This window comes from Heterocephalus glaber, unplaced genomic scaffold, assembly GCF_053883595.1.
Source record: "Heterocephalus glaber isolate CG9 unplaced genomic scaffold, H.glaber_assembly_v1.0 deba00001504, whole genome shotgun sequence".
Classification (NCBI taxonomy): Eukaryota; Metazoa; Chordata; class Mammalia; order Rodentia; family Bathyergidae; genus Heterocephalus; species Heterocephalus glaber.
In genome coordinates, this window is record NW_028258324.1 from 68724935 (window position 1) to 68749256 (window position 24322).

Below are 24322 nucleotides of genomic sequence, written 5' to 3' on the forward strand. Positions count from 1 at the left end.
CTCTCTTATGCCACTCATGATTTCTACTAATACAGACGGTTAAGAGTTAACGCACAGTAGCATCCCCAATGTCAGCTTTCTGGTTTTGACGTTCTACTGTCGTTATGTAAGATGTTAGCCTTGGGGGAATCTGGGTGAAAAGGCCCTAGGAACTCAGTACTATTTTTGCACTTCTTGTGAGTCAAAATATTCCAAAAAGGAAAAACAACAGCAATACGACAAGGGACTTCCAAAGACATAGCCAGGTCCACAGCCGGCTTCTGCTGTCTGCCAGCTCCAAGACCCTCGTTCTTCCCAAAGGGCAGCGGCTGTCCCTCACTCTCGCCCCTGAACTACCTATCTGCTCCCCAGGCCTGGGCTAGAGTGACAAGGGCTCTGGGACAGGACAGTAGGCTCTGAGTGTCGCTGGCCCTCGCTGGTCCCCCTGGCGCCTCCTCTGGGAGAGGTCGTCTAGGGCTGGGGAACTCACTCCCTACCCTCCACCACGCATGGCCCCAGCCACTAACCAGGCATCTTGCCTTCCTCTCTTCTGCTTTCAGGATGCTTCCATTGCACACAGATTCCACATGATGAGAGAGAAACACCCTGAAAAATTCAACAGCAGGTAAGAGGGCTGCACGCCCAGCTGCTCGGCACCCCGCCCGCCCCCCGCAGCCAGCCAGACCTCGGCCTCCCACCTGCTCCCACGGAAATGTTCTTGGCCCGGCCGCCCTGGGTCTTCGCTTTCCTGCCACGTTGCGGGAAGGACGGTTTCCATTTCCAAGCAGGAAGAAAGTGTCAGAAAAACCTGCGGCGGGCCGTCGGCCGAGCATCTGTGCAGAGGGAGGACCCGGGGGTGGAGCGGGCGCCGGGTGCCGGCCCCTGGGGGACGCGGGGTCCCGCTCGACGCGCAGATTCCCCGGCCCTCGCCCCGCGTTTTTCCTGGGGAGGAGAAGGGTTCACAGTTCAGGAGGCTCAGCTTTTCGGGCCTCCAAGGGAAAGAGGTGGCAGCCTTGGGGCTGGGGCCAGGGAACAGGCAGGGAGTCGCTCTGCCCTCCCAGACAGCAGGGGGCAGCAGCAGAGAGGCCCTGCGCCAGCCTCAGCCAGGGCCCCGTGTGCGGCCTGGGTGTAAGGTTTGAAAACGACGGAGAAAGAAACGCAGGTCGTTTTCAAACCAGATCCTTCTTGAATGCAGAGAGAATTTGCCAGAATTGAGTTGGTACCAGATAGCTACCCCTGGGATTATCAAATGCCCACCTACCTTCCTTCTTTCTTTTTCTTCTCTTGGCCAATTTCTGGCCTTTCTCTGTCCTTTCTTGTACTATCTCGTGGGGACCCCTGGAGCCCACCTCCGACCTCAGGCAGGTGGGGAGGAAGCTGGACGGTAACTGAGGCTTGATCTTCCAACCAAATGGATTGACTTTCAGTTGGCGCCCAGGATTCTCTTTAAAAGCAGAAATTCAGAGTGTTAGCTGAAGACATTCACTGAAAGCCCAGCACGTGAAAGAGCTGGTCACTGTCTTGCTTACTCTTGGCCCTGCCCCACAGCCTGGGAAGCTAGCTAAGAAGAAAGTCTAAGGAATCAGAAACGGAACATAACAAAGCCACAGGTCCCGGGTGATCTGTGGGATTTAATGGCAGCTAAACTAAGTTTATTAGAATGTGCACAAATGGTCACAGCATATTCTTTCTTGCTTTCTCACACACACACACACACACAAAGGGAGAATCTACACACTCACTACATACCACTAGCATGTGTGCCTCCACCCCGTATTACTGTAATCACAAACTTGACGATACTATTGATTCTCCTCTGGTTTTTTTACTCCTATATGTGTACACAATCACTTTCTTTAAAAATACTCCTCCTACACCCATTCCATAGCTTTTTAAGGGCCTCTTCTCACACAAATACTACATATAACTCATTCTCATGGGCCTATGAAGATGCCATATGCCTTTGAAATCCATGGGTTCTATTCATTCATTCGTTCATTCAGTGGTATTTTTTGAAAACCTACTACACACCAGACACTATTTTGCAGGTGCTTTGGGCAGACCTGCGAAGGGCCCTTCTGGCCCCCTGATGGAAACAGGCTGAAAGGCAGATGAGTGGCAATGGTCAGTGGTAAGTGATGGGACTGAGGTGTCCTATGGGAATACAACAGCGTGGAACTCAGCATGGAGGGTTTTCCACTGACAGAGATACTCGCAACCAAGACCCAGAAAGGAAAAATGTATTTTCCAGGCAAAAACAAAGGGGCAAAAACAGAAGGGCAACCCAGGGAGAAGAAACCAAATACTGTATATAAAAAGACACAAAAGAGTGAGAGTACAAAACACATGGGGAAAAGTAAGGGTCAACTTGGTACACTGTCTGATCTCTTCGCGTGGGAGAGAAGTGAATCTCAGCAGTTTGTAGAGAATAAAGAAGCAGAGAGGAAATTTCCCCATATTCTGAAATCAATAGATAGGTCAATATATGACACAAATAGAGCAATCATCAATCATCCACCTGATTAAGTACAGTTAGATAAATCTGTCTGAAGAGACTGTAGTGTACATTTTGATACAAAGTACAAGCAAATTGAATGTAATCTGTATAAATGTCTTCTTTACTTCTTCCGGATCCCATTAACAAAACTACTTTTGCAGGCTAGGATTGCGTAGATATATGCCTCTCTCTGTACCTGGTTGAAGTCAAGGTGGTTTAGTAGCCTGGGGTGGCAACTGCATGGACGTACATTGAAATCCATGTGCTCACCTAAGAAATGAAGATACCTAGAGGCAGCCCCTGTTTCACAAGGTCACAAAAGCCCTGCTCTTAAGGGCTTGGGGACTGTGTGCTGCCATCCTGCCTGCTTACACAGTCTCCAAAACACCTAGGAGTGCTCAGTTTGTCCACTGAGAGGCAGGCAAGCAGCCATTTTCTCTGGGCTTCCTTATTTAGCATTGGAGATGGTTTTAAATAGGCAGGTGGTTGTTGCCATGGTTACCCCATTACACCAGCGGCTAAACTTAGGAAGGGCCACAGGGATAGGAAGAAAGCCTGATACCCAGGATTTGGAAATGTAAACGATATTATCAAACAAGCCTTCATTTTAACCAGCTGAACTTATGTTCTCCAGTGAGTAGCCCCTGCTTGGCTGGAAGCCATCACTGCTTGGGACTCGGCCCTTGAGGATAAACTGAGGTTAAATATAGACAGTTGTAATTGTTTTGTTTTCATTGGAAGAAGGTGAGTAGTCAGGGCTAGAACTTATCTGGAAACTTGACTCTTTCAAAATGCCAATTCAGTTTTCTGGGCTGTTCTAATGAGAATTCTTAACCCTGGATCCAAGGTCTTCAGGGAGTTCTGAGAACCTCTTGGAACTCTACTTGCAAGAGTGTCCGTAACTATCAGGAGCCCTTAAAGGGATCCCCGAGCCCCTGAATGGTTAAAAGTTACAGTTCTGAGACCCCTTTGTATCCTGAGAGGCCTCAAATTATGACTCAACTGTTGGGGTTTCGGGATACTATTCCCCCAGTGGCTTCTCTGTACCAACCGTGCCATGGAAGACGTTTAGTTTCACAAAGGTATTTTCCTGATGGAATAGCTTTATTTTTATTATATTTTATTAGTGTGTGTTCATAGTACATGACTATTGGGTTTATTTGGGGAACTTGGTACGTGCATTTAATGTATTTTCATCAATTTCAATCCCATTACCCTCCCCCCTCTGTTTTCTCCTCACTCCTGCTTGCCCCTTTCCTGTCTCCAGTAGCCTACCTCCTGATTTTAAAATCAATAGCGTCTCTCCTTTTTTAAAAATTTATTTTAGGTTTCATCGTTCAAGAGAAAACATGTGATATTTAATTTTCTGAGTCTGGCTAATTTCACTTAACTTGATGGTTTCTAGTTTCACCTATTTTCCTGCAAATGACTAATTTCATTATTCCTTCTAGCTAGGTAATATTTCACTGTGTATATATAGCACATTTTTTTATCCATTTATGTTGGGAGGCATATAAACTGTTTCCACAGCCTAGCTATTGTGAATTATGCAGCTAAAAACATGAGTATGCATGTATCATTGTAGTATACAGTTCTTACTTCTTTTGAGAATATGCTCAGGAATGGAATAGCTAGGTCAAATGGTATTTCAGTGTTTAGTCTTTTGAGGATTTTCCATAATGATTTCCATAATGGTTATGATAGTTTACATTCCCACCAACCACATGGGAGGGTGCCTTTCCCCCAACATCCTCACTCAGCTTTCACTGTTTTTTGTATTCTTCATGGTACCTATTCTGATGGGGATGAGATGGATTCTCAATGTCGTTTTAACGTGCATTTCTCTGATAGCTAGAGATGTCGAACATTTTTTTCATATTCTTTTTGGCCATGGAATAGTCTTCTTAATGGAGCAAGAACCAAACCCAAGAAGACAGCAATATGAGTCACATGTGATAGAGACTATTTTGGGCCCCTTCTTCTTCCTCGTCATTGATAGGCTAATTATTAATCCCTAATTAAGGAATGTTGTGAAGATCATCATCTCATTGTCAGCATAAAGGACAGAACACAGATTTAATTCAACTGAGATTCTACCACGTGTTAGAAAGTATTCTGGGATAAAAAGTAAGAATGGTCCCTGCCTTCAGAACATTCATAGTCTGGCGGAAAAAAAAGAACTGAATCTTCATATATTTTTTCAAAATTGTTTTAACATACAAAAAAAAATCACATTTAATAGGCCATAGAATGCCAGGAAAGTTGTAATAATATATAAGAACAGTCTAATGATCATATCTCAAATATCGTTCATAAATGGATTGTTTTTGAGTGTAGAAGCAGTGATATAAGGGAACCAAACTAAGAATTATTATCCATTTGTTTTATCTCCTACTAGATGCCAGATGATGAACTAGGGTTCTAAAATATATTAAAGTGTTTAAATCCCAAAACAACTTTACAAGGTAAATAGTATTCTCATATTGCATGTAAAGGAATTAAGTCTGGGAGAAACCAAGTGATCTAAGTGGGGTCATAGACTTTTTCAAAGCAGTACAGCTGATTTGATTTCTGACCTGCTTCTTCACTGCAGAGTTCCAGCCCCGGAGTTTCTGCACCCGCTCTCTCCCTGGGATTTTATTTCATAAATATCTAGTGTATACCAGGCACTCTGATAGCTACTTTTTACATGATCCCAACCAATGTTCATGGTCCTATGCAAGGATAAGTGCTATACTTTACATTTTAGCGTTGAAGACACTGAAGCTAAGGAGGGTGGAGCCACGATGGACTTTGTGGATTACCCCTGTGGGAAAATGCTTGCTCAGTTTGGAAGCAGGGGATCGTAAACACCCCTCCCACTCACTTCTTGTACAGTATGAGTTTTTGCCCTATTTCAGTATCTGCAGCAAGAGCAGGACTGGCTATATGATTTGTGTGGCCCCTTATTCAAAAACTACTCAGAATTACAAATTGGTTACAGAACATTAAATTAAGCCCAGACCTTCCTAGGTATGGGGCCCTGACTTATTGCACAGGTCTCGTACCCATGAGCTGGCTCTGGCAAGGGAGAGGAACAAATAAAAGAAAACACAATTTCCAGGGCTTGTGAAGTAGAGAGACTGCAACAGAGCCAAAGGGATGGAGGAAAGGGGAGCAGGAGAGGGATTTCCAGTCCCTAAATGGGCAGTGGTCAGTACTAACACAGGAGCCAAGGAAGCCACTAAAACTTCCAGCTACCCAAGAGCAGGTCCTCTGTGAAGTTTCCGGATTGTGTCCCTGCAAAGGGTTTTGTATCCCTGCACTTTGTTCCTAAAACCTACCTAATTCCAATGCCACTCTCAGGATCCAGAAAGAGAGAGCTAACGATGGAGGTTTTGAACTGTTGGTTAGAAACTCAGAGCACTTGAGGAATGTGTTATTCCAAACCTGTTGAGTGTCATCCACTTGACTATGTCCCTCAGCAGTTGAGACTGAAGCAAAGTTATTTCCTGTCATCCTCTTCAAAGAGACCGCAGAGGTGCTTCATGCCTACCAGGAGCTGAGCACCCTTCCCAAAGCACTTGGGTAATTAACAGGCTCTGGAGTGTTAGCTTTCTTGGAGCCAGGCCCACAGAGTAGCTCATGAGGGGCTCCTCAGAAGCCCTGATGTAGCCTGAGTCCTTAAGAGGTTGAAAATACATCTTGCAAGTAACAAAGCACTTGGATATTTATGGAAGGAGGCAGCAGTGTATAGTCCAAGCTGGCATCAAAACTTGGCTCTGCCACCCACTAGCTGTGTGACCTTGGGCAAGTTCATCTTTTTGTGGTTTTTTTTGGTAGCAGGGATCGAACTCAGGTCCTTGTGCTTGCGCAGCAGGCAGCTGAGCTAAATCAGCTAAACCACTGAGCTAAATCCCTGGCCCTAGTTCATCTTTTTAATCCTTTGCTTCCTCCCTTGAAAGTCTGGTTGCTATAAGCATTGGTTGAACTAAGATTAAGTTCATGGCACATAGTAGGTTCTTGATTAATATTTGTTGTTGAATATGAGGAAAAGCATTGCCTTCAATTGCTGATACATCAACAATAAAAGGCTTTTTTGATGGTGTGGCAGGTGGGATTCAGTTCTCATGGGATCTTTGCTCTATAGATAAGGTCCTTAAACTGAAAAGTTGAAGGACAACTAATCACTGGAGGAGACCCCGACAGTGACACATTGAGTCGGACCTGATCCCTCTCTTGGAAGACTGGAAGATGGCACCAATTGGCTGGGATTGGCTTGAACTGGATTCTCCTGGGCCAAAAGTGAAGAGGGAATTTTCTTACTGGCTCCATAAGGAGGAAATTTGGGGTTTGAATGCCAGAGATTGAGTCCAGAATCTAAAGGCAGGATCAAGGTAGTAAGTCACTGACCCCAGCTGCAGTGCCTCAGGAGGAGCCAAGTAGGAACAAGTGAGGGACGGCACAGGGCAGGTGCCATGTGCTCCTTGGGTACTTACTGTGAACTAGCTGGGGCCCAAGTGTGCAGATCGATTGGGTAGGCGGGTAGCCCAGAAGCCGGATGCTGGAGATGTGGCTGCCCTTCCTGTATAGATACTCATGCTCCTTTACCTGCCCCTCTCCTTCCCCATCCTCAGCCACAGCTGAACACTGAAAGTTTAGTGAGAGGCACAACAGAAACTAGCAAAGCTCCAGGCACACAATTCTGAAGATGAAAAGGCCTCCCCCTCCCTCTTAATGCTTGATGTACTCTGTATTATCATATACATCCACAAGATAATCTTTTATCTAAAAATCAGACCATTCTAAGTTATTATTTCCAGAGGCTCTGTGAAGGAGCCCAATGTCGCAGCCCAAATGTTCAACTATCCCAATGCACAGAGCAGCAACCATGGCAGGATCAACAGCTCTCACCATGGGAGTCTTCGTTCTGTGCCCTAGACCAGGCTCCGGCTCTCCAGCACCCCAAAACAGATGAAGCACCCAGAGATCCAGTCTATTGCTGCCTGTTTCCCACAATATATCAAACTCTTTTTCAAATATATAGGATTCAAAGAAGCCCCTGAAGAAGTTGGGTGTGTCGTTTTCTACTTTTATTTCCACTCGTGTGGGCATTTGTAAAGGAAATGCCAACCTCAGGCTTTGCATTCAAGCGCTGTACTTTTGACTCTTCAAGTCACTTCTAACAGCAATATACTTAATTCCTTGACTGTCTAGACACTGTCCACCCCCTACCCCACCCCACCCTTCCCAGGGTTCCTTGGGAGAGAGGCAGACAGTAACACGAAAGAAATATGCGTTTGTGTTTTTTCTCATGCAGCACTCATCGTTGAGCAACTGCAAAAGTCCAGGTTTTTTGGGGCTGGATTATTTGTTTACAGTCAGCTTTTGATTATTTGCAGAAATGAAGGAGGGCCACATGGATCACTAAAGCTGGGGCTGATCAAAGCTCTTAGGAGGCTGTCATTAATATTTGTGTGCAGTACTGTCTGCCCTAACACTCACAATTTCATAATACAGTGAAATCACAGACTCTTAGCATTAACAGCATTTCCCTCCTGGCTTGCCAGTCTGTGTGGGAATGGACAGTAAAACCTCTCAAACGCTGTGCTGGAGCGCACTGTGAGACCTCAGGGCTCCCGACCAAGTTTGCCCTTTTACCAGAGCAGCTCCTTATTTCAATTCAACAGGCCTTTTCCTCCATTCCCTTCTTGGCTAGAATAAAAAGGCATTATTTGTGTCAGCAAAGAATTGAATCGCCTTGTGATAGTATCAGAAGGAACTTGAAAGCAAGCTGGGTTTTCAAGACTGAAGGCCAAATAATCCAGAAGTTATCAGTACTTATTATTGATTGATTGGTTTCTGAAAGTATTACCATCAAAGAGCTCACAATTCAGTATGTAACCATAGTCAGAAGGTTCAGGTTGGCGAGATAACCTCATGGAAGAAAATCAAAACTCATAAATTCAAAGTAAGGTGAGAACTGACTTGTCCTTAGTGGGTGTTGAGTCTAGAAGGTTTCCAGAAGGGAGAGGTCAAGAAGGCACTGGAGGGCCGGGGATTTAGCTCAGTGGTTTCACCGCCTGCTGCACAAGCACAAGGACCCAAGTTCAATCCCCCGTACCAAAAAAAAAGAAGGCACTGGAACTTGAAACCCTGTTTTACCCAAAAGGCTGAATCCGTTACTATTTTACCCAAAGAAGGAAAGACCTGGGGAGAAGTGATTATTGCCCAGAAATATCTAAAAGGATTTTCACACAGACAAAAAAAAATGGGTTATTTTGCATAGTAAATCAATGAGGAAAGTAACTAGAAAAAACTATTTGAGCTCTGAATAAGGATACCACTTGTACCAGTTAGAGCCATCTTCAAATGTAGTGCGTGCGCCATCAGGGTGTTGGCCCTGTTCTCACATTTTATGTGCAAGTCGGTGCTGAACAAACGTTTCTGGGTTCCCATGGAGCACAGGCCCCAGAGTATACATTTCATTATCAGACAGCCTGGAGTTGCTACTAGTCTGTGTGACTTTGACCAAGTTGCTCTTCCTAGATTTCAATCCACGCATTTGTAAAGTTGGAATGTGTCACCATATGTGTCTCCCGTGCCTGCTGTCACAAATCACCACACATTTTGTAGTTTAAAACAATACTGAGAGGCCGGGGATTTAGCTCAGTGGTTCTGCTTCTTACCTCGAAAGCGGAAGGTCCTGAGTTCAATCCCCAGTAACAAAAAAAAAAAAAATTACTGAAGAAGGTATGATTTCATGGCATGTTTAGATCATACTTCCTACACTGATTTAAAACATTATTAACACAGTAGCACTTATAGATTTTGAAGGAATCTAGTAGAAAGCAGTGGATTAGAGTGTGTTTATCTTCAGAGTGTTTTATTCATCTTTTCTAATTAAAATTTCCCAGTGATCCCAGTGATCTTGTCCAGTCAATATGAGGTTTTAAAGCTGTTAGTCAAATCCCTTTGCAGTGGAAAAAACTATGTGGTGTCTCATGCCACTCTACTTTGTAAAGGATAAAAAAGAAAGACCCTATTTTTGCTATGCATTTCCGGGTTCTGTTCATGATGTTAGGGTTCTCAGTAGAAGCAGTTTCTGTTGTGACTGTCACTAATAGCAAGTCCCCAGCTCAGCTCTGCAGGGGCACAGTTTTTAAGCACAAGTGACTACAAGGGTGTTAATTTTCAGGCTTAGAAAGGTAGTGTTCCCAATGTCGTGCTCCAACCTATACTGCATTAGTGTCCATCGTTTATGGAGAACTTTTATTTTTAACTGCCACACCTTTCCAAGTATAAGATAAATATTACCGATCCACTTCTCAGATGAGCACACTGAGGCTCAGAGATTATGCAACCAGCTCAGGTCCACCCTGAGCTTCTAAGGCAATTTAGATCTGTCTGTCTCCAGAGTCTGCACGTACATGGCTGTGTTTTCCCTCCTCTCACGTGTCCAGTTTGCTGTCCCATCACCTAAGAAAGAGACTAGAGAAGAGCCAGAGATAGTTGGAAGGAAGGTTTTCCATATGAAAACCATAAATAAACAAAAATCTTTTTTCCTGGAGAGAAACAGAGAATGTGTTGGGAGTGGGCCTCAGGTGAAGGATTCATCCAGGAAATAGTGACCACACCTCCCTACTTTTCGCTTCAGCTAAGAAAAGAATGGGGTGTGGGAGGGTGTGCTTTGGAAATAAGGCATTGCCGTTTGGAAAGGGAAGAGGAATCTTCTGGCCTAGGAACATAGTAAAGGCTGAAATGATTTATGGAGCAAAATTGTGGAATTTCCTGCCAAGGTTCCCCAAAACAGAAAGTTTCATTCAGCGGGAACGACAAGCATGTTATCCCTCTGAGCCCAGGCGTGGACACATTGCACCACCAGGCCCACACGGGATGGGAAAACTTTGCCCCTCGTTCTTCAGCTGGGGTGTTCCCTGTGAGCTTCCCTACCTGCCACTTTCCTCAGCTCCCGACTGGGCCTCAGGATGGATATCCCAGTCTTGGCCCGGCCCATCCTAATGCCCTTCCCTTCCGGCCCTGCCCTCCAGGTTCCATAGTCTAGTGTGACATCTCTTCCTGGGGCAAAACCATCACCCGTTACTTGTTTCCAAAGTTTTCTGAGGCTCCCTCCCTGCCCAGCCCAGCCCTGGCCGCCATGTTTGACTTTTTCTTAGAATCCGTGGCAAGGCTTTTTGTCACATTTTCTCCCACTTTGATTTGCCTCCTACAATTCATTATTTGGATGTTAAACTGCTATCTCTCAAGCTCATCATAAGCTTTCACTCAGAGAAGGGTCTGAACCTGCTTAGGACCCACTGATGTAAGACTAGACGGGTGATATTGAGCGTGATCCTTCATTGAGCCAAAATGCACTGAGTATCTTTTTTATGTTTGTTTCGGCTCTGGAGATTCCATCCAGGGCCTTTGAACTGAACTATATATCCCCAATCATTTTTTAATTCTTTATTTTGAGACAAGGTCTCACTGAGTTATTAAGTTCCTCCTCAGGCTAGGCTCAAATTTGGAATCCTCTTGCCTCAGCCTCCCAAGAGTGCCTGGACTGCAGGTATGTGCCACCACACTAGCCTTACTGGGCATCTCTTTGGTGTCAGCATTGTTCTAGAGCTGAGAGAAAGAGTGGATCCCCACAGCCCCTTCTTTCTGGGGAAATGAGCACATGCACAGGTTGTGCTAGTTCCTCACTGTCTTAGGGTTGCTTCGACAGATCACAAGGAGATGGCTAAAAGCAACGGCAATGTCATCTGTCGTGGTTAGGAAGCTAGAAGTCTGCGATTAAGATGTTAGCAAGGAGGGCCGGGGATTTAGCTCAGTGGTTCCGCCGCCTGCTGCGCAAGTGCAAGGACCTGAGTTGGATCCCCGGTACCAAAAAAAAAACAAAGATGAAGATGTCAGCAAGGTTAGTTCTCCCAGCCTAAGGAGACTGCATTCCCTGCCTCTCTCCTTGCTCCTGGTGGTTACCAACAATCCTTGGCATTACTTGGCACAAGCCAAGTACAAAGCCACGTCACTGCAATCTCTGCCTCCATCCCCCCCTGGGATTCTCTCTGTACATCTGTGTGTCTCTTTATCCAAATTTCCCTCTTCTTAGAAAGGCACCAGTCACTGCACAAGGCTCACTCTAATCCAGTATAACCTCATCTTACCTTGATTACATCTCAAAGATCTTACTTCCAAATAAAGTCTCATTCACAGATACGGAGCGTTAGGGCTTCAACATATTTTTCCCACATGGGACACGATTCAGCCCCCAACACCAGCCCTGCCCCAAGCCTGCACAATTAAAGGAAACATAATATAATACAGTGAGCTTTGTTTGAACAAGAGGACGTGAGCAATGAGGGTGTTGCGGAAGCACCTAACTGCAGAAGTGAGATTAGATTCCAAAAAGAAGGTGACTTTTGAGAGAGAGCTTGAGTGAGCAATGGCACTCCACCAACCGAGGAGAGAAGGTGCCAGGGGCAAGCTAGGAGGAGGGCAGCAGCCTGGGAAAAGGGCACAGTGTGAGTGGAAAAGGGCGTGAGAGGAAACCGGGAGACCCCAAAGGAGGTGGAAAGGCAGCTGGGGTAAGATCTTGGTGGTCTCCCCAGGGTCTTCCCTTTCTCCTAAACGTGAGCGAGTGGACCGGGCAGGGACTCAGACCCTAAATATCTTTTCAGTGGATCAGTGGAGGAATGACTCACTTTCAAAGTTTACAGAGCCGAAGTTTCAGGGCTCCTAGAAACACCGTGACCTGTAAATACTGAGCCTTGCTGAAGCCTCACCATAGTGCAGCGACTCGGGGAGAGAGAAAGGAGTGGAAACCCTGGGGGGAAACCCTGGGAAGGAGCGAGTCAGGAGAGAGGCAAAGGAAACCAGTTGTGCTGACTTGGGTGAATTCATAGAGAGCAGGGCTGGGGAACCTATGGAAACCAACCACAGGGCTTTCTAGCACCCTGAACTTTTAATGCACACTCTTTGGTTGTAGAAGTAGAAATCCACACTGGAAAAAAAACAAAAAACAAACCTGTGTGTCATTCTCTTCCTCATTACCACAATTCCAGATTCTCTCTTGTGGAAATCAATTTAGGTGGCTTTTAACCATAATTTAATAAGCCTTTTTGTTTGTTTGTTTTGCTTGCTTGCTTGCTTGCTTGCTTGCCTGTTTTTAGCTCTGAAGAAAAGAGAATGTCAGAGTTCATTAGCCTTCTATTGCATTTTACTAATTAGAGCTTTGGAGAAAGATTAACCTTTTGAATAAGGGTATTTTTGTGATATAACAGAGACCGTCTTTAATTTAGAGCTGATATGATTAGCATATTCACATCTTCCTTAAAATGTTCATAATTACACACATTTTATTACGAAGAAATTGGAGAACAAGGTGAAAGGGTAATAGATGTTCTCAAGAGAGAGTCAAGTGGTAACATTTGATTCCTCATTTAAATCAACATTTCTTAATGCATTTATTTTTCTACCAAAGGAAATTTTGAAAACAGCCTTTCATTAATCAAAAAGCTTAGTAACTCTCTTTAGGGAAATAAATAAATTATCTCTTGAGAACCCCTGGGCAAATTGCTTTTCAAGTCAGTTATAGCATGCCGTGTGGCCCCGATGTGAAATGTGCACGTGAATCCTAGGTTTCATCTGAAGTTTCAGCCCCAACTCAGCCTCATTTACTTTGGAATCATTCACTGCTGATTCTTAATGTTCTGGTGTGTAAAATAGAAATTACAACCATCTCACAATTAACTTATGAAAATTAGAGTAGACAAATTAATGGTTTTTAAATTTTTCAGGGATGAGTATGATGCTATTGATGACTGTAGGAATTTGTAAGAACACACAGCAGTTTATGAATGAGGAAACTGTAGACTCTCTAACCTAAATGCATGGTGTTATAGTTCTTATCTGCAGTAATAATTTACAAAATCTTAGCTTTAGACGGGACTTTAGATTTCAACCCCTTTCCCGGCATCAGCGTCCTGACCATAAACAACCCTCTGTAGAGGGCCATCAGATCTCTGCTTTGAAGATTGTAGAAGTGTTTAAATTTTGTGCAGGGGTGAGGGGAGCCTTATCACTTCCCATTTTGCTAAGAAAGCATTTTCCTTCTCCAGCGCACTTATTCAGTGCTCTTACTTCAATCTTCTAACGCTCTTCAATGAAAGAAAAGCTCTTCTTTTCCAAGAATGTACTTCATACTCTCCAATTACGAAAGTGTCAGGGACTGTGCAATCACTAAATATTCTTATTTATTGAGTCTACACTCAGCCTGAAATTCTTCACTGTCTAATAACAAGACATCTTCTGTTCTGTTTAATAGAGAGTTCCTTTAATCTTGGAAGTGGACCTTTCTGGAGAGCATTCCAGAGTGCCAATCAAGCCAAGTACGCTGCTTTGCCTTTGAACTCAATGAGCTGAAAGTGTCTTAGTAATCTCCCGCTTTGGGTTGCCATAGGGCAAGTGGTGGTGGCAAGGTCTTAGGTCAGTGAAGACCTTCCACTGTTAGTCTTAGTGAGGTTTTATTGAGGCTGTCGGTACCGTGTTCCAGTGGGTCAGCTTCTCCCTTCCCTCTGCTCTGCCACCTCGTCCCTGAACTTGGGTGCAGAAAGAGACAGAGTACTCATAGCTAGGGTTTCTGCAGATGTACACAGGATTGACGATAAACAGGATGCCCTCCACATTGTGCTGATACCCTGGTTCATGATGTTATGTATAATTTTCCCTCCATCTAACTGGTAGTAAGTGGGGGGGGGGGGTGTGACATATGCAATATTAAGTCAATGGATTAGAAAAGAATAAGAGATTTGAAGGACTAGGTAACCTAGTAACTAGGTAATTTGTCCCTTAATAATCAAAACTTGATAGATAGTATAAGGTTTAAATTCCTAATATCTTCACTTACACAAAATGGGAATTTTAATGGAAAGATAAAGTTGGGCTTAGGCTACTTTTCCAGTAGGTAAAAGACAAGTTCATTACTCAATGTTATGCCTACCACGTTGTACCCTAATTTACAAACAAAACAACAGAAAATATTTTCCCCAGAAAAGATGAGTGGGGATATTTTATTTCTGGGCACATGATATTTGCAAACACCCACAGCCTCCGCTCTCACCCTGCTACAGCCCATCGGCCTTTGAAATCAGGCACACGTCAGGGCTCAGGACCAAAGGTGCCAGCCCCACAGACAGGAAGGAAGGAAGTGAGAGAGAGTGTTTTGAAGCAGCTTCTAGGGAAAGACCCTTACAAACGTTTGTATGAGTGGTCACTGAGTCCCAGTGCCTGCAGTGAGTATCAGTGAGAGAGGTGGGTTAGTGTGGGGCTTCAGGGAGTGGTGGGGACTATTTAAAACTGGAGAGCATGAAAGCAGCCAGTAAAGAGAGCAGGAAGAACCTGATTATTATCAGGTAGGAAAACAACCTAGTATTAATAGATCTGATTTCTCAAGGGAAGCTGGGCTCCATGTATGTATGTCTGTATGTATAATTTTCCGATTTTAAAAACCACTGTGCAAGCCAAATAAACATATTCTGGGACCCATAAGATCCTTGAACTTCCAAGTTGGTACATTGGTCCCCAGGAATTATAAATGTAAGGATATGATAGGGACTGAATATTTGTTTTGCTTGCTTACCTTTGGTCAAAATTATTGATGTTATAAATGTAAATTGGCCCCCTACAAAAGAAGAGAATGAGTAGGCTTCCGGAAAATATAAGAATTCAATGTAGTTGCACTGATAAAGGGTTCCTAGATATCAAAAAGATATGATCCAAAAAGACAAAGGATTCAGGAAGTCAAAGAGAACATAAAACAAAGTCAGAGTCTGATTAAGAAATGGATGTAACATGGAAATAAAAAGGAAATGCCCAATTCCTGTCTTGGAAAAAAGTAAAAGTAGGAAGTTCTGCTGGATTAGGTTAGATTTGGACCTCATGGAGAAGGAGAAGAGAACAGCTAACAATCTCATCCTGAGGGTTTGTGCTGCTCCTGGATGTAGTCACCCAGGTTGTCTTCAACAGTAAGTAGCGTGAGTTAACATGCCTTCCACAGGATGTTGGAAGGAAATGGTCAGGAAGGAAGACCTAGCCAGAGGCAGGGGAGTGGTCCATCCTTAAGTACACTTAGGAAAGTCTAAATTAAACATATCTCTTTTCTTTACAATATGGTAGAGTATTTAAGAGATTCTCTAAGCTACTGTTACCATGCCAAGGCAGAATGAAGTGTCTTAAAAGAAAGAGAACCTAGGAGGAGCACTGAGGTGCTGTGGCTGACCTAAGGATGACTGTTCTGGACCAGGAATTTTGATGCTGGAATGAGAGATCCCTGGCAAGAAATTAGGAGCTTGTCACATAATATTTTTGGCCAGAGACTTGAAAACCAGACAGGAGAGCTTTAAAATGCGATTTAAAGGGGATAAAATACAGAATGTCCAAATGAAACTCTAAAATCACAGCCCTCAGAGGGGCAGCAGGTGTGAGCTAGAAATAAGAGGCACAGCAGAGGTGGTGCCAGGCCATTCCCCCGAGGAACTGGCAGGAGGAACATCAGGGCTGCACCTACAGATTTGGAACACATTTGCCAACTGCACGTGAGAGGGGCAAATCGAACGAGTCACGTTCATGAGAGGAGACCGCCCGACCTTAAAGATAGCACCAAAAATCAAGTAGGGTAGAGCTCGACACCACAGAATAGCGCTAGGGACTGACAAGGAATGACAAGTTCACATAAATCACAGGCCCTGAAATGGGTGTTAGAAACACATACACAAGTATAAGAAGTCACAAACGTCAGAGTGGAAGCAAAGCAGAGAGCATATGGCTGAGATTTTCAAAAGGACGAAATAGAAAAGATTTTGCTGGCAGTGTATTCTACAGGCTTCACAGGCAGAGTGAGGCTCTAGCTGCTGCTTTCCTATTTAAGGTTTTTCAAATTGGCACAGGAGGAAGATGGAATAGGGAAGGGAAGGGGGCACGTATCCAGGCATCTGCCCCATTTAATGAATTTGTGACTTGTCTTGCTAAGGATTTTATGACTAGAGAATGGGGAAAAAGAGGAAACTAGTTTCTCTGGGCTTACTCTGACCAGGAGGCATCTTCATGGTTGATGGTATAGAAGTTTCCCAGGAAATTTAGGAAGAAGTAGCTTGCCCACCCAAAATTTTGATAGCGAAAGAAAGAAAGAAAGAAAGAAAGAAAGAAAGAAAGAAAGAAAGAAAGAAAAAGAAAGAAAAGAAAGATGCTGTGTACCCAAGTGTGTGTCCTCTACTACCCTTCCTGCTTCTACTATTCTCACTTCCCCTCTGGCATCTGTAGGTAGATCTTAGTAAAAATTCCAGCCCAGACTCCTACCACCAGTTACTATAGGGTAAATGAGTTCCCATGTGTCTTTCCCCAGAAATTGAGGAAAGCAAAGATCCCCAATCCAAATTCACCAGGAAAAATGTGCCACTTGTATTTCAAGCTAGAACTCAGAATCCATAAGGCCACAAAGGCAGTTTTATTCACGCCAGTGGAGGTAATATTATGCCAACTCAAAGATGAAGAAACTAAGTGACAGACACTAAATGATTTGCCCAAGGGCATATAGCAAGTGCAGGACTGAACTGTGACTTAAACCCAGGCCTTTTTAAATTGTAACCAGAGTCCACTCAGCTCCACCAACATGTCTCCAAAATTAGACACTGTACTTAGGGTACCTAGTGGGCCCATCGGCTTGTGCGGGTTAGTATGGAAACCCAACCTCAACATAATATTGTTTCTATGGGGAAATGTGTTCAGAGCGCCAAACAACCAGCTTACCCAGGGAAATTTTGTAACCCGACCTGTCATGAGCCAGGCACTGCCTCACGGTCAGAAAGACTGGCTGTGAGAGGGAGCAAGAGAAGAGAGCAAACACACTCAGCCTGCATCCCCTGACCCTGTGGTATTATTGCTGTCTAATTCTGCATCTGCCAAAACAGTCTGAGATGCACCTTCAGAGCAGACCCGAGAGCACCCTCCTCCCCACAGAAGGTAGCTGTAAGGATCAAGTTGGGGATATTTGGCTTGGAAAACAACTCCTGCGGTCCGGGCAGCACAGTAAACGTGTGATAAGTCGGAACTGAGATTACTCCCAACAGCTGGGGGGAGGCTGAGCTGCAGAAGGAGGGCCAGGTGGGCAGAGCAAGGCTGCCAATCACAGTGGGGCGAAGCATGGATCTGCTTCGGGGCTCTGCCTCTGCTCCCCCCTGGCAGTCCCATTTTTTATCCTCGGTTGGTCAGGACCCAGGAAGTGGCCTTTCTCAGCAGAAGGCTCAGTTCCAGCAAAGCAGCCGCCTTCTCAGGCCCTCAGGGTTTATGTCCTAATAAGTTGTCCTGGGCCGCCTGTGTCTTAACTGTCCCTGCTGACCTTCAGATCTGGGCTTTATGGGCTGATGATGAATGTGCGGGTGCTGGTAAAGCCCAGCTAAGTCGTCACAACAGAACCTGGGGAACACACATTCCCATCCTGCCTCTCCTCCTCTCTCTCCAGGCAGGGATTTCTTTTTGTCCCAGTGTTTGACTTTGCTCCCTGATAAATACTGTAGCCAAATCAGCCTGAAGGGGATTTTCCTTCTACAAATAACGGAATAACTCTTCAAAGGGAGAAAAGATGCCAAGGAGCAGCCAAGCTCAGTGAGATTTTTTTCTTTTTTTTTCCTTCCTTTCTTTCTTTTTTCTTTTTTAATGCAGGAAGGAAGCTACTTTCTCCTGACAAGAACAGATACTGGCTTAAAAATACCCTAGAGACTCAGGCTCTTAGAAAAACCCTGACAAGATGGTACCCACCTTGTCTGGCTCCCCAGGGCTCTCCTAAGGGTCTTCCCTACAGTGATGACATTCACATCATTGTGACCCTTCTCTGGCCAGGCTATGAGGACTTCAAAGAGACCCAATGTCCTCAGAGAGCAGCATCTGTGAACATGTTGGGTGGCCATGGACCATGAGTCTCAGAGGAGCCTTGTTGCCGCCTGTGGCTGTGCCCATATGTCCATGTGCTGCCCTGAGAGGATCCCGTTTCAGACTCTGGCAGGTTTCCTCATGCTTGGAGTCCTGCGTGAGAAGGAGATACTGTCAGGTGGCCGACAGAATTCAACCTAGCAAAGGAGAATGTGTCCATAGTCCACAGAAATAAGCTGTCTTGTATAGAAGAGAAGAGTCATTGTTCTGAAGCAGATTCTTTGGAGCCCAGACTTGCCCTTGAGGGCAGAGAAAATGCCCTACACATCTCCTGGAGGCTCTGGATTTGGCCCCTTGATAGTTTAGTTCAGGAGTGGAGACCACAGACCAACAGGGCGGCTTAGATCACTGATCCTCTGAGGAGTATCACAGAGTCCCAAGCAACCAGAGCTGACCAACCTTCAGCTGAGATCCCATGGCCATGTGCCTGATTTGGGTAATGTATTCATGCAAATCCAGTCCACAGCATGAATGAGAATGGCCCACAGCTTTGCATCACTAGCTCTTGGAACTTTAGTTGACTGTTTCTTTTCCCTCAGATGCCTCTGGGGAGTAGCAGTGAGAGCCAGCGGGAGCAGCATGGTAGGGGATGTGGACTGGAAGGCAAGAGGTGACATTTGTACTCCAGCTCTGTACCTCCCAGACACACTATCAAGGATTGGTCTTAGTCCCCAACTATGTACCCCTAGAATGACGTGGTGCCTAGAACACCATTGTCCAGACTCGGGATGGATAATTCCACGTGCACCTTTTTACTATGAAATAATGCACCATTTCTCTTCACCCCCAGTGAATGAAGGAGGCTGAATTAAACAAGATTGTTGTCACCCAGAGAGCTGTTCTAATTCATATTCCCATTTTTATTATATAATACCCATTTGCCACACAACTTGTATCTCTAGCTACCAAGCATTAACCAATATAATTAATTTAATTCTATTTCGTGGGGTTTTTTTTTAAAGAATTTAACCCATTAGTTAGCCTAGATGGCCTTTGTTATGATTAAGCATACAAGTGCTATCCTCCATTAGGAGATATTGACAGCAATTTATGGATTTCATTTATGCTTTGGAAGGCTCCTTGGACATTGTGATCCCCTGGCTGAGAATCTCTGAACCCCAAGACCACTTAAGTGTGAACAATCTGTCAGCTGTGATTTCATGGGTAATTTTTCACACGTAAAAATGACTTAAGAAGTGTCCTCATAGCTTATTAACAGGATTCAGTGCTTATACAATAAGATAACAAGCAAGTTTCTCACTTCATGATCCACCTCTTTCCCCTCATAGGTCCCTTCTTAAGCTCCCTCCTCTTCTTCTGCTCACTGTGTTTCTGTCCATCCCCTCCTGGCCTCTGGTTTCCAGTCCTCTCATCATCCATCAGCCTGGATTTTTCTGAGTGCCAAGAAAACCAGTCTTGTCCCAAGGATGGAACAAAGCCAGGGAATACCTTGCCTCCTTGAAGCTCAAATACACTGAGCCAACACAAATCTGTTGGCAGGAGCAGCAGGCACAAGAGTCTCATTCAGAGCACAAAAACAGCTATTTCAAAAGCCTCCTTCCTTATTACTGGGTGTTCACTTTCTCTTGAACCAAAGGGGCCATGCTACCTCTTGGGAAAGATTATTCCATCCATAGCTCCGTGCCTTGGGGTCACCGAGCACCCAATCTGATGAGCAGCAAGAACAGGGGACAGCATGCAGGGTGGATTAGAAGTGGTGACAAGCCCTCCGATGGGCCAGGGCAGCTGAGTGCAGTGACACAGATGGCCCCTGCAGCACCCGGGAGGTGACAGTCACAGGCCCCTTCCAGGATTTGACATCCTGGCCTTAAAACTTAGCCCATGTTGGCCGGGGATTTAGCTCAGTGGTTTCACCGCCTGCTGTGCAACCGCAAGGACCCAAGTTCCATCCCCAGTACCAAAGAAAAAAAACAACTTAGCCCACGTGCCTTGGCTTTTTTTTTTTAACTCCTAATGTAAACTTTGATTAACACAATTACTAAAATTTCAAAAGCATTTGGAATTCAAATAATGCAGAATGTTAATAGGTATTCTCAATATTATTACTAACATCCATCATTCAATTATAATTCTACCGTAATTGTGAATTCTGTGTTTCTGCTATTCCTCTTTGATTTGCTAGATTGCTATTCACTTAATAACCTGATCCTACTCTGTTATTTTCAGTAGTCATAGCAATACCATCACCAATAATCCAGCAAATCCAAAGGGCATCATGTGAGTTCATTTGTTTTGTTTTTCCGTTGAGATGAACCTTATGAAAATGTATAATTAATGTACAGAAATGGCCTGTTGGCTAGGTATAGTCCTCCCAGATGGCAGTTTTTGGCCTATACAGTGTTCTCTTAAAAAGTTAAATTAGTTGCCAACACTAATATTCAAGAGGTTTTTACATAAAAATCCATCTTTCTGGATTCTCTTTCAAAAATGTGAGCTCTGGTAATGTTTGCCCCTGAACTTCCACACCCCAGCAGTTGTGGAGTGCACGGGGTTTCCCACCCTGCCCTGTACGGTGCTGGCTCAGTCTGCTTGGGGGAACTTGGAGAAAATTTAGGAGTCAGCTGGTCGGGGCTGTTCACTGTAAGTCGAGGAGCCTGAGGCCCAGGGATTCCAAGCGCTGCTAGTGGTATCGCGGCCAGTGGGTGTGAGAACGGCTAGCCCAGAAGCGCCTGTGGCATGTCACTCTGCCCCTCCGCACAACACAGGACGCCAGCCTGGGCAGCACCTGCTTCACCAGGCCACCCAGCCTGAGGCTGACTGACAGAGGAGGCCCAGCTAACGGTCTGAGTCATGAGCCACTCCGAGAACCTGATTATCAAAGCTCAAACCACAAAGAGGAATACCTTCACTTCAAGGGCTTCTATTTCTAGAAATAACTATAGCGTTCTCTGTGGAGACTTCTAAGCCCAAAGAAAAGTTTTCATGTGTTGACTTCTGATGACTTCAAAAGTCCATTACCCTTGAAACTTCCTTGAATCTCAGAAAAGGGCCACCAGGAGCTCGGGTGGTGGCGGGAGCTGAATACAAGGCCTGTGCTGGTACAAATGCCCAGCAGCTAGCTTGCTTTTCCTTTTGGGCATCCTTGAAAACAGGCTATTTATAGCTGTCAGGGTGACTGATTCCAGCCCTAAGTTGCTGACAAACACAAAAGAACATTTTTAATTAGTCTCATTTTTTTCCTTCATGTGTCAAATGAAAAGATTCAAGTAACTAGTGTGCAAGTGATGCTATTTTCTTATAAACCAGGGGAAATTAAGACAACCCACAAATCGAGTCCATGTACAGTATCACTGCTGTTGTTTGTCACTCATCTATATGGCCGAGGGGCCCCTGAGAGCCCAGAAGGGATCTTCTGCCCCAAGAATGGGTTCAACAGGAACCTAGCAGTCTTGTGGACCTAGAAATTGACTTCAGGACACTGGATAAGGATTAGTCATCTCGAGCTGAAAGGTGATTATGAGAGGGAAAGAAATGGTGGCCAAGGAAAACTCAGGAAGGGAGACACAGAGAGAGTGTTCCCGCAGTCATTAAAACATTGTTAGCTTTATTTCATTCAAAAAATATTGGCCTCCTGGGACGGACCCTCACACTGCTCCTGCCCTTGCCCCTGTGGCCACTGGGGAATGAAGCTTCCAGGGCCGGTGTCTCATAGCAATAAGGAAGGACAGGCACTGAGCACTTAAACACCTGCTTGGTGCTTCACATTTGCCACGGAAGTGTCACAACTTTGTTGAGTAGAGAACAGTGTTCCTACTTTGTAGAAGAAGAAATGCAGATGCAAAGAACTAAAATAACTTCCCCATCCCAGTCCCCTGGGAGGCTGGGGCAGGAGGATCACAAGTTCAAGCCCAGTCTGGACAACGGCTGTCCCAAAGTTTAAAAAATAAAATAGAAAAAGACTAGGGAGGTAGCCCAGCCCCCAAAGCTCTGGATTCAATCCCCAGTACTGACAAAAAACCTTGCCAGTCAGTAAGCAACAAAGTCAGGCCTGAACTCTGGCCTCTTAGCTACTAAATGCTGTGTTCTTAGACAACAAGAATGATGAAATGGACCGAAGCCCAAGGCCCGTGCTGCAGCAGAGTCCTCCAAACAGGGTGTGAGTAAAGGTGGCCAGCGAGACAACTTTGAAAGAAAAGGAGCATTGGCATTCAGGCTCTGTGGTTGGCGGGGAGAGAGGGTGTCTCCAGTCTCAAACTGTAGGGTATCACGTATCTTGGGCTTTCCCTGAGGTCTTTAGAAAGGCTTTAGGTGCTGCTGCTGTGCCGATAGTGGTAAAGGAAAAAGAGAAAGGAAGAGGAGGGAGAGGAGAATCCACTCCAATCTGTGAATTTCCTCATTTGTAGCAATAGTGTCTCCCTCCCGGGGTAGATGCTATTCTTTGAAAATGAAAAGCAATAGTAATGAAAAATATTAGTGAAAAACTGACACAGTCTCCTGGGGGGTCGGGGATCAAATGTTAGCATGGTGGTGAAGTTCTGTGAAGGCAGAGGTCCTCCCCTCCTAACATCTCTAATCTCTGGGCTTTTCACCACCTGGTCCAACCAATGCCCACAGCACATAGCTGCCAATAAATGTTCCATGGATCTGTGGATGGGTGAAAGGAAGGAAGGAAGGAAGGAAGGAAGGAAGGAAGGAAGGAAGGAAGGAAGGAAGGACAGATGAGCCAAAAGCAAACGTGCTGTCTTTTAGTTACAAAAACTGACTGCCCCTGGAGACTAGATCTCCTATGCCTCTCTGTCAGGAAACGGTACCCGCCATCTATCAGGCTGAGACAAAACTTTGGGCATTACTTGCACTACTCTCTCTAACGCCTCACAATTAATCAACCCCATCAAGTCTACCTCCTAAATTTTAGCTTTTGAATCTTCTCCAATACTACCTTCACTCCCCAGTTTTTCTCCTGGATTCCTTCACCATGTCCAAACTGTTCTCCAGGGCCCCAGTCTGTCAAACCCCTTCCAATCCACTCTCCATACCTGGACAGAATAATCTTTTAAAAACACAAATCTGATCAGCTCACTACTGCCACCACCATCACCCTCCTTTCCACTGAAGCATGGTGTGTGGCTCCCTCTAGATTTTAAGATAACCCCAAACACCTAAGCCTAGCATCCCTGTCTTCACAATCTTGCTCGAATCTGCCTCTCCAGCCACACCTGGCCAAGCCACACCTTGAACCCTGTGTCGCCTGCAGCAACTCTGTGCTCTCTGTCTCTGGCCCATCGCTTGGTGTTGTGATGTAGCTGTGTTTTGTCAGTACTGATACTCATGTTGAGGCGCAGTCCCCAGTGTAATGATACTGAGAGGTGCCAGGGCCTTCAGAGCGTTTGGATCATAAGGAATCCACCCCCAGGAAAGGAAGAATGTAGCTTGCTAGAGGAATTAGCTACTGTGAGAGCAGGTTGTTATAAGGCTAATTCTGCTTCCTCAATTTGCTCTTCCTTTCTCTCTCAAACACATGATCCTTCCCCACACACCTATTCCCTCTTTTGCTTCTCCACCATAATAAGGTGTTGTATGAGGCCCTTGCCAAAACTGGCCAGCAGCCTGCTCCTCGGCCTCCAGAACTGTGAGCTAAATAAATCTCTTTTCTTTACAAATTACCCAGCCTTGGATATTTTATTATAGCAACAGAAAACAGACTAAGACACCGAGGTTTCTTCCTCTTCCTGGATTGCTCTTCCCCTCCTTTCTCTGTCTCTCTTACACATCCCTCTGATCTCAACTCTGGCATCCCTGCCCTAGGATGCTTACTCTGACTGCTCCTGACCTCACTAAGAATTTGGCCTCTCTTCCTGTGTACCCGGTGCTTAGTGCTTGCTTCCCACAAGGCGAACGGCGTCTTTGTCCTTTCCAGGTGCC

The 24322-nt window shown here is 45.1% G+C and overlaps 1 protein-coding gene across 7 annotated transcripts in view; it reads left to right on the forward strand.

Moving 5' to 3' along the window:
* Positions 1 to 24322, forward strand: part of Dgkg (diacylglycerol kinase gamma) — a 187498-nt gene that overhangs the window by 105214 nt on the left and 57962 nt on the right. For all 7 annotated transcript variants that reach the window (XR_204739.4, XR_015441042.1, XM_013072229.3 and 4 more), the window contains one exon: positions 540 to 604. Coding sequence is in view for 5 of the 7 variants with exons in the window: in XM_013072229.3 (XP_012927683.1) it covers positions 540 to 604 (65 nt within the window). In the remaining 2 variants the exon portion in view is untranslated. The remainder of the gene's footprint in view (positions 1 to 539; positions 605 to 24322) is intronic.